We start from the raw sequence: 11,246 nt of genomic DNA, 5'->3' as shown, positions 1-11,246 counted from the left end.
GTAAAACTGCAAAAACGCTATATAACGTTTTTTTTCTTTTTTAGTTCAAGTGGCTATATTTCTATTAAGACGCAGTCGTTAAAATCTTGAAAGTTGCCTAAATATTTATGTTGTGTAAGTGCCATTATATTCTTTTGCCAAAAGTTTAAATCGATAGCACCCTTCAGTAGATAATAATTAGTTTCAGACACGAATGGATATATAAAGAAAAACTGAATTCTACTAGAAAAAGAAATCAGTTTCTGTCCCCATAGTTTGATTTATTGGTTAAAATTTTTCCAAATCTCAATAGGAAACGTTGGCCGCTATTATGACGCTTATGAATGTAATTTATAATCTAAATCAAAGCGAATTAAATACGTAACATTTCTAAATATTTATTATAATGCACTATTTTACAGTGACATCATTAACATATAATAGACATTTGCATTTGTCTGTCTCAACATTCCATTTACACATAAATTCTAATACTGTACAACAAGCAAATACAATAGGTATGTACGTTTATAAAATTAGTTAATTTGTACTGACAAAATAAATCTTAATATAGGTACATATATATCGTTTACATAATGCACGCAAATAAATAAATTATACTTAAGCTTCTAGCTAGAACTGCTTCTATTTGGACCAAATCTAACATTTACAAGTTTTGGGAGTATTTTAATTGGTGTTAATCAATACTCTACAGAGATGAGCAACTAATACCTAAACATTTATTAGTTAATCGTAAAAGGTGGACCAACTTACACACATTAATAAAATATTTTCATTGTACTTACTCAATAAGTTTTCAATAGTCTCACGTTCATCATAAGAATGGTGTGTTAACATTGGTAACACATATGTATAGGATAATTGATTTAAAACTGGCCGCACAGTCATTCGCATTCTATCGCAAAAACATTCAGACTAGGTAACAACACATAAAATCAACAATAAATACCAACTCTGATCTAGCACCATTTTTGTATTACTTACTATTAAGTTAAACCTACTTATCACGATATTTCTTAACTACCTATAGGTACAGCTTTCGGTCCTCGTTGCACAATAAATTTGCTAAAATTACAATTGGCTAAATTACATTTAAATACAGTTTACCTCAAATAATTTGACTGTGCTTGCTACTGTGCTCGAGCGCGGCGAGAACGTCGTGCTTCTGCCTAACGTACAGCCGCCCCTTTTTCCACGGGTTTTGCAACTGTAACGGTTTAAAATCGTCCCTCAAACAGCGTTCCCGCGCCCCGATTACGGCAACTAAGCAGAAGTTCTTCAACTTGTCGGTAGTATAAATCGGTCCGTCCTTACCTTTTAAGACCACAGCCATATTTAATTGCTTCACGACTAAATCGACGACCTCCCTCGCGGTCGTGCGAGGGGTGACGTGTAACTTTAGGCTTGTGCCGCTCGCCAAGCCGGTCTCGTACGCCGCGTACACTTGCAGAATACCGGGCAAGGAATACTCTTTGGCGCTATTGCTGGACCCTGCATCTGTGTAAGGAACTTTAAAAACTGGATCAACTATGTCGGGCTTTTTATACCCGTCCAATGGTTTGAGGTACGTCGATTGTTCCGTATCCTTTTCGATACTCTTTATGTTGGTTAAGCTTCTCGACGATGTCGTTTGCAGATTGGACATGAGAAAGTTTGGGTCCTGATTCTTCTCAGATTTTCTACTCGAGGAGCTGATTAGTGAGGATTTAACATTGGTCATACTACGAGAGGGTACTATTTTTTGCTTGTGCTTCGCTTTTCGAGGGGTGCTCGAACTAATGGGTATAGGGCAACTTGTCTCGCTGTCCGAACTTAAACTATGCATACTGTCGGATGTATTAGTTGTATTAAAAGTGTTTACACTTAGAAGACTTCCACTAAACATTGGCCTTACACTTAAAAGAGGACTAGATGTTGCCGAGGTACTTGAAATGGTATTAGCCCGACACCGGTGATTGGTCGAAACGGGCGTGCCAGCGAACAGGGTGTCTTCACTACGCGATGGCGGTAACCTGTCATTGAAATAATCACTGTTATAACTCTCACTATTTTTTCTCGAATCCGAATCGCTGGCCGTCGTGAGGTATTGGCAGGAGATGATGCTTTCGTTTTTGCTGAGTTGCTGCTCGCTTTTGCTGAATTCGTTAAGCAATGAACTGTTGGGTGGACCCACTCCGGCACCGGGGCCCGGCCACGATCCGCGACCCGGTGTGCTCTTAAATATTTTGGTGTCCTGAGTGGGGATTTGCAGCAAACTTCGTTTGAGTGATGTATTGGTACCTTCCACCTCCTTTTCCAAAATGTACTTCATCGACAGACCGGAAGTAATTCGATCGCGCGCGAATGTTATAACGTCCATTAGCCATCGTATGCTTTTCCATATGTTATTTAGCTTCATTTGTAGGCTTTGAAGTTTCGACAGACGCTCACGGGCGGCGACTACCTCACTGTTGGAGAACGCTTCGCGGTGAAGATGACTTGCGGTGGCCGCGTCCAACTCGAGTAAGCAACTCAACTTTGAATACTTCTGTATCATATCGCTCTGATATGTGCTTAAATGTATCATCTCAAAAACTTGTATCGGTAAGCTGAGAAGATCGCCTCGTTGTAGTAGTATCTCACGTTGTCCGGGTACTGAACAGGACAGCTCCGCCGAAGGACATACGACTATAAAACTAACATCATCAGTCAAATCTATTATTTCTAAATCACATATTCGATGCGTTAGCGCATCTTCGTTTGATATGTCCATGTAATTAAACAGTCGCTTTGCGGCGCTAGTTACGAGATCAAGAAAGGTTCGTTGTTGTTCGGTAGAATGATCGGTTGCGTTGGTCATATATTGATTCTTCAGAAAACGCCATTCTTCTCTGCAAAAAATAACGATTTATTAAAATTTCACAGCGACAATGTTTTTCCAAGGTAGCAAATGAGTAGAAAATAAAACAAATAATGCATTATTGTGGACAGTTGCAATTGCGAGACGTACCTAACGTTATCATGGTGGAAATTTGGTCTGGAACACTGAATATATCTTCAAAACAACAATTTTTTTTAAAGAAGCTTCTTATGGTATCCAAAATTATGGAAAGTTTACTGTCAATCTATACAGGGTGGTGACTTGCGTAACGCATAATAGGGATTTCAATGTAAAATTCATAACATGTGATTATTGGCTCCCCAAATTATTTTAGAGCAAAAATGTATGTAGGATTTTTTAGAAAAAAATTTTTTACGTCAATCAACCGTATTAGTTTTCAATTTTTTGCATAATAAAGACGGAAAAATGAAACCCCCATCTTTTTCAATAATCTGTGATGCCATGGAATTTTATAATACAAAAACTACGCCAATATCCGTCATGCCATGGAATGTCTGCTATAAAACAAATCAAATTCTATCAAAAAGTATTATATTTAGAACAGCGAATTCAACATAAAGAAAGACCAAATTACTAAAAACGGTTTCCTAATATAACAATTTACAATAAATGTTCGAATAAGTCACCATTAACTGCAAGACAGTAACCTAAGTCGATCATAAAATCCATTTCGAACTGCTGCTAATTGATAACTTGATATCTTTTTGTTTTAGAACATTCCATGGCATCACAGATTATTGAAAAAGATGCGGGTTTTATTTTTCCAATTTTCCGTCTTTATTATGCAAAAAATTGAAAAATAATATGGTTTATTGACAATTGTTATTGACATTAACAATTTTTTCTACAAAAAACCTTAATACATTTTTACTCTAAAATAATTTGGGGAGCCAATAATCGCATGATATGAATTTTACATTGAAATCCCTTACGCCACCACCCTCTATAGTTTAAAACTATGCTCAGTGACGTACGGCTACTGAGTCAAGGAGGGGGAGTATATATTTCGTAATAGCAACCACAATTTTTCATTGGGTGCACATATTCTCTCAATAACAATTTCAATTCATTCAATTCTTCGTTAATTTCGGATACAATTAACTTGGGGTAATCGGTACCTTACTTTCTATACCTTCAGGACAGTGGCGAATCCAGAGAAACGTTTAAAGGGGGGCACATTATCAATATACAACTTTTAACTTCGCTCGCAAAGACGCCCCATACCTAATTACTTACGGTTACGGAAAACAGAATGTACCAGGTGACCCAATAAGACTGTTCCTCGGCCATATCCCGGGAACCGTTCGTCGTATGACTTAGGGGTAAAAAAATTATTGGGTAAATCGGTTATGAAGAATCGCTGGAAAATATGTTCAAGTTCTAAAAATGACCACCAGAGGGCGCAACTGTCATCTTAAATTTTAAAATTGCATTTTCTTTAAATTTCGCATAATAAACTAAAAAATTGTTTTTCACATTTTTAAAGAGAACCAAAAAGTGCAGTTTTTTGAATTTGTAATCTTTGCTAAAATGTCGATTTCTAACCAAGAAACATTTAATATGCTGGCGGCGATGGTTTGTGGTCGATTCGGATAACGCAAATAGAAGATGCGGCAGGGATTCAAAATGCTTCTGGGTTAGAAATCGGCATTTTAGAAAAGATTAGAAATTCAAAAAACTGCACTTTCTGAATGTAAACAAAGCAGAATAATTTACAAATTACAGCTGTTATCATTTTGATGCATCGTGTTCCATTTGTTTAATTTTCCAAGGCCTACCTAAAAGTGTACGGTGCTTTTCTTTCGCGCCATCGACAAGTACCGGAAATACGTAAAAAGTAAATTTAAGATACAAGTTTTCCCAATATTTGAGGTTAGGAACGAGATTTTGAAAAACGGTTTTCACTGGCCTCTTTGGATGTTATTTGGGTATCATTCCACTTGATTTTTTTGATTTTTTTAAGATTTTGGGTCATAGTGTCAAAGATAGCCCCCTGGCGGAGAAGGATTCAACTAAATTAACTATATTTTGATTCTCATTGCATTGCCCAAGGAATGCTCTTTTCAATCATACCAAATTTAGTAAAATCGGTTAAACGGTTAAGAAGTTAAAGCAAGTTATTGCAAAAACAATTGAACGCGTTACACCATCTTTGTTTTTGTTTTTACGAAAATGATAGATAAACTGGTTCTCTTTAAAAATGTGAAGACAATTTTTTTAGTTTATTATGCGAAATGCAGTTTTAAAATTTAAGATGGCAGTTACGCCTTCTGTTGGTCATTTTTAGAACTTGAAAATATTTTCCAGCGATTCTTCATGACCGATTTACCTAATAATTTTTTTAACCCTAAGTCATAAATGACGAACGGTTCTCGAGATATGGCCGAGGAACAGTCTTATTGGGTCACTCGGTACGTAGTGCACATTTTTAGAAAGTGGGGAATGTAATGGAAATACTGTAAATAAAGTTGTCTATAACATTTAAACAATGCTTTTTGCATTTTCACAAAGCTGTTTTGGGGTTGTTAAAGGGGGTAATTGCCCCGTTTTCCCCCTGCCGAAACCGCCATTGTTTCATATGGAGTTTTTCCACATTGGCATGTTTGCTCGCTCTTACGATTGGATGTATGACCGTATTTCTGGCATTTAAAGCTGTCGGAATTTCTCCGTTGGATGGTTAGGGATATTCTTCACCATGGATGTCTCCGGACTCTAATTTGAGGATTGGTCCAAAAAAAAAATTAAAAAGGTTTTTGCGTTAAGGCGAGTAACACATTTTCCATGAATTGACCTTCTCGAAAGATCATATAAGGGACTGTTTATGTGTAGGCACAAAGGAACATAAGTTAAGGCATAAATATTCTTATAAATAAGGAACTTAGCATTGTGCAGTCTGCGCCTGTTTAAAATATGCGATATGTTCGCATTTACAGGAAGAATCTTTGGTTAAAATTTAAAAAATATATCTCCATAAATAAGAATGTTGACATTGTCAGTTGGATTTCTCCTTTGGAAGGCAGCAGCAATTTGAGAAATTGTATAGTGGCATTAGGCAAACAAATAGACCTCCCGCATTACCAATTAAATTGGGTTACTTTTGAAAATTTATTGCGAAAAATAGTTGACGCAATTGATTCAGGAATATATCAGGGTTGCTTTAATTTACTTAGTAGAACTTAATAAATTCAAATTTTCAATGTACCTTTGAAAACTTAGGGTTTTAACAGCAAAAACAAACTTGAATTAATTGTCATTAACCTTTTTACCGATAGTTGTTTTGTTCGTAAATAACGCGCATTATAAATAAATTGTTGAAATGCTTTTTTTACGCAACTTGCCACTACAAATATGGCACAACCAACGGCATGTTTTGCACCTTGGACCCAAACTTCGTCGTAGTAACTAATTTAAACGCCTTAATCGAAATATGCACCGAAACGAGAAAAGGTTCGCTTCCGTTTTAATACGACAACGCTTCGCAATATTCACGTTTGAAATTACAGTAACCATCTGATCGTCTCTTTCACGCAATACATTTCTCTTCCTGCATTAACCGGTCACGTATTATTAATTCCCTTCTGCTGGCCGGTCGTAGCGAATTTAGAAACTTTTTAAAAATGGCGACACTGTCTCTGGTTCTGAAGACAACGGTTCTACATACACTGCTTCTTATGGTACCCAAAATTATGGAAAGTTTACTATCATAGTTTAAAACTGTGCCAATCGCGTACGTCTACAGAGTCAAGGGGGGGCGTATATATTTCGGAATAGCAACCACCATTTTTCATTGGGGACATATTGAACACCTTTTCTGGTGCTGTATAAAAAAAATACATTCTTTAATAATATGCAATGAAAACTAATAAAAAAATATGCCCCCTTAGACCATGCAGAAGTACGCCACTGACCGCAAATTTAAGGTATGTACTGCTGTGTTAATTTACGTAGTTTAACGATGTCTAATTTTTGTTTAAATATCCGCATGCTAAGTTGCTCCTTTCCTTAACGTAATTCCCAAGAAAGGAGCAACTTAGCTCCTTTTTTGGAAAATTACGTTAAGGAAAGATAAGGGACATTTGGAAGTGCTTATAGAAGTTTGTGAGTCGCTAAAAGTTAATTAACTTTCTTAATAGATATTGTCGCAGGTGCGCATTTAGATAAGAGAATGTTGTTTGTTTTAACTAAAGAATGAGAAAGATGAGAAATGTATTAAAGAGACTTGGGTGCCGTATTTTGGCCGTTGGGTGAAGTCGGGCCCGTTTGTTGGAACCGTGCTTCCGGCTTTTCAGTTTTCAGATTTCTTAGGGACTGTCAGTTTGTGGAGTTGTGGGTTTGTCGAAGACCTTTGGCTGGTGAAGTGGGAGAGTTTAAGTACGTCATGAATTGAGTGTTCGAATTCGGGTTGGGAAGAGGTTTCCTGTCCCGTGTTCGGAGAAAAGTTTGGGAGAGTTTCTGAGACGAGTTCAATTTGCTGTTTGTGTTTTTTTTTGTACGCGTCTGTTTGGTGGAAGTCGAGGTGTGAGACTAGATGTTTAGATTATTGACTGTACAAGGTGATTGGGATGTTATTTTGTCTGTTTTGATCGAGAGCTTGTGGTGTGGTCGTGTTTGTCGATGGCACTGTTGCCACTTTTTATTACAGCAATTGTCGAATAAATTTTGTGTTTGAGGTAAGGGTTCTGTATCAGTTTGAGCACAGGTTGCGATCTTGGATTTTAAGAGCTTCATGTTGATTTTTTTTGGTGAGTTGTTTGAGCTGGGTGGACAGGTGGGCGGCTTAGTGACCGTTCGCCATGGTACACAGCAAATAATTTTGGCGCCCAACGTGGGGCACACAGCAGTATGTATAATAGGTATACTATAATTGTGAATATTATTAAAAACTGTTCTTGCAAACTTTTGAAGGTATATTCAGTGTTGCAAACAAAAGTTCCACACTGTTTGTAAATGACTAGGACAGAAAGACTGTGCCAGTAATGTCAACATCATAATAATAATGAAATTATATCTCTTCATATATTAACTTTTGACCCAATAAGGTTTTTCACTGCTATCTTTGGATTTTCCCTTATCTTCTAGATGATGCAGTATGACATCAGAAAAATATAAAATCTAATATAATTACTCAGAAACGTGTGGATTGTCCCGAATTTTGCAGTGAGGTAACATGTTGGGCGACTTTGCCGGAACTACAACTTGTATCAAATCAACAGAACTTTGCATTTTGAGATAAGCCAAGTAAAGTCCTTTGCCAAGTTTGAGTCCGGAAACTTGATGATAGTTAATTTGTTCTTGTATGGACCCCATCAAAATCTCCGAGATGCTGTGGTCGTCGCTGAGCACAACTTTTTTAAACACTTTGTTCATTGGTAACCATCGCGAATTTAAAACGGATACACTTTTCGGCGACTTTATGTAATTAATTGTACTGAGCACCACCGTTCCGTTCACATCACGTAAAGGTTTGTAAAATAGTTGCCCTAAGTCCTGCAAGCATAACGCGGATTGCATTTGTAAAGCGGCGGCTAAAAGTTTGGTACGGAAGTGGATTGCGGACGAGGTTGTCTTTTCCATATCGCAACGCAGAAACTTGGTGTCGTTCCACGTACACGCAACCTTCATGAACCAATGAAGATCGGTATGGATGCAACTTGGAAAGGATTCATCAATTTCTATCACAGGTAAAAAATCTTCATTGGTCACCAAGACTTTGTCTTCATGGTACAAAATGCAGGCTAAATATATTCCCCTGAAACCTCCAATTAATATCATCATTTCATCATGTTTGCACATTACCTTTTTAAATGCTTTTGAAATTTACTTGCCGCCGAAAATAGTTGCTTAATTGTCGTCTTTTTTCTTTGCGTTCTGCGCTGTGGTCCCGGCGTTTCTAATATCTCGGTGCCTGGTCGTATTTGCTTTACCTCTTCGATTAAGTGGTCCAGATTGAGGAGTTTACCGTCGTACCTTGAATCGCGGTGGTCAACTTCTCTCCACGTCGATGGCACCACCGACGCGGGGGTAGAAGGTACAAAGTTGCCGAAGCCCTTTAAATTTCCGCAAGCTGCCCTAAAAAAATATCGTCTCCCTTGGGAGAGCTCTATTGTGCAGGTGGGCTTGGACATGTCCAAAATATCAATTTCGCCAGTTAGTGGAGAAAAATCAGGCCTGGCGGACCACTGAACTGTAATTGAACTTTGCTAGATTAAGTTTAGAGTGCTTAGGCGATTACCTAAATATTTGGTATTAATAGCGGAGTCATTCGAGATTGGATCTTGTAAACGTAACGTGATGGATGTGGAAGATGTTATATCGACGGCGACAAGAGATGGGGGATCGGGAGGTCGTGCTTGTGCGAAACCTAGCACCATTCGTCGGAGGACCTTCACTCTTCTGCTCCAAGCGATTGCCTGTTTCTCTGTGTCGCCACCAGCACAACCTACAATCACAATTGGGATATCTGATGGTTTAAGTAGGGAAACCAACCTGTCATGGTCGAAGACTGGTACGTATTCCCGATAATGCTCGAAAACGACGCCCTAGTATTAAACGGTGCCCCACAAGGTTCCTCTAATAGTCCACCTAATTCTTGAAGACGCATCTCCGCTTCTCCCAGAAGATGTTTCAGATGCGAACCTAACTTGTCGGGGCTTGAAACTGCAAAAATGCCGCACACTTATGGGGAGCAATGGGTCGGCGACAAACTTACATTGACTACCCTCTCGCGCTCCGAAACTAATTAACATTTTCACTAAGGGACGGTTATTGCTGAGAACGGCAATGTCTAGAGGCGATAATCCATCGTTATTCACACTGTAAATTGAAGTAGCATTTATTTTAGAACAAAAACCATTTATCCGTTTTATGGTATCGGTTTCCTCATGCTTTACATAATTTATTATAAGAGGAGATCGACATTCGACGGGATAAAAGAATTTATCGCGCTTTAAAAGGAATTCTCTACTTTCCGTTTCGATCAATGTGCATTTCCACAATTTGAGAGAAAATTCGACTTTAAATAATTGAATGCGTTTTTTAAGAGGATTATGGGAACAATTCTCAATACAAGAATATCGAAGGCAGTTTTTCTGTGTTTCGTGCCCAATGTAGAAAATATAAAATTGGATGTTCTTTCGTTTAGATTAGCAAATGGTATAAGGAATATTTATTTAAAAATGCTCAAGGTATGACATCTTCCATAAATACCTTTGACAATAATTACTATAGTATTTCCAGATCACGGTCAACCTCTTCTCTTCACTTACCTATTTACGTCAACATCTGTAGATTCCAATATCGTCCTGGCTTTCTCCAAATGTCCATGTTCAATAGCGGCAAACAAAGCTGAAACAAAACATTAGCAAATTAGTTAAGGATTATTTAAGCTTCAGTTCCCCGTCCTACCGAAAAGCCTGCACAACCTACTTTGCATAAAATCTTCTAGCTTTGCACATGCAACTAGAGCTCGCGTTCAGCCGTCTTTAAATCTCAATTACCAGACACCTGCATGTGACTTGCCGTCACACAGCAGCAAAAATTGCGCGTCATTGTCATGTAAAAGCGCCCTATCCCCGTTAAATTTTCTTACCCTGCAAGTGAATGTTGATCCTCGCTAACCGTTCCAGGCGCTGTTGCATTAATTTTGCCTGTTTTTTACTAGGCTTGTGCCCATGGGACGATAAACCCGTATTAAGGTATCCGTTTGCAATTTCCATTTCGTTCTCGCTCGATAATGGGGGTAATTCTGGTAAAAGAAAAATTAAAAATAAAATCAAAAGTTGAAGGTAATAATTAATAAATATAGCGGGATGAGCAAATGGATGTAAATTGTAATGGGAGAAAAATAAAATTCGATGCTATCAAATTTGGTTCGTCAGCCAGTCATGATAATTAAATCATATTTTCGCAGGCCCTTTCTGAACTAACGATTCCATTCAATGTTCCTCTAGGTTTACTAGTTGATATACATACACATGCAATATTCTATTGAATGGCATTCTTCGGCTAACAACCGATAAATTATACACAAGACAGTCGAGGCATTTTGCACTGTGCACTAAATTAAATGAGGACAATAGAGATTATACTTATCCAATAAGTGAGATACATGAGAAAATGAGATCATTTCCCGTGTTGAAAGGAGGAAATTCAAAAGAATCAGGAAACTCTCCTGAAGAACCAGGCCGATCTGAGGAAATACGGGAAGACATTGGGGGGGGCATGGTGCATTCGTCAGACTGGCTTTGTGTCATATCGCAGCTTGTTCAATTCTATGTTGTTTAGATGTAAGTTGTTAAAGGAATATAAAAAAAGTTCAACTTTTCGCTTTCACCCTGTAGGTATCTCAGAAACAAACGTATACTCC

General features: G+C 37.9%; 1 protein-coding gene across 3 annotated transcripts; it reads right to left on the bottom strand.

Annotated features, from left to right (window-relative positions):
- Positions 1–357: 357 nt before the first annotated feature.
- LOC116178380 (ankyrin repeat and fibronectin type-III domain-containing protein 1) lies at positions 358–10,625 on the bottom strand (the record flags this gene model as incomplete). Of its 3 annotated transcripts, none has more annotated exon segments than XM_031497864.1 (9): positions 358–1,263; positions 1,315–2,870; positions 8,007–8,630; positions 8,678–9,065; positions 9,114–9,320; positions 9,368–9,538; positions 9,591–9,694; positions 10,147–10,225; positions 10,470–10,625. In XM_031497864.1, coding segments are annotated over 9 exon segments (3,440 nt in total), but the record flags the coding sequence as incomplete, so codon positions are not given.
- Positions 10,626–11,246: the final 621 nt, after the last annotated feature.

The sequence above is a fragment of the Photinus pyralis genome, unplaced genomic scaffold (assembly GCF_008802855.1).
Source record: "Photinus pyralis isolate 1611_PpyrPB1 unplaced genomic scaffold, Ppyr1.3 Ppyr1.4_LG8, whole genome shotgun sequence".
Taxonomy (NCBI): Eukaryota; Metazoa; Arthropoda; class Insecta; order Coleoptera; family Lampyridae; genus Photinus; species Photinus pyralis.
The sequence above is the reverse complement of the archived record's forward strand: the minus strand, read 5'-3'. Positions and strand labels throughout refer to the sequence as shown.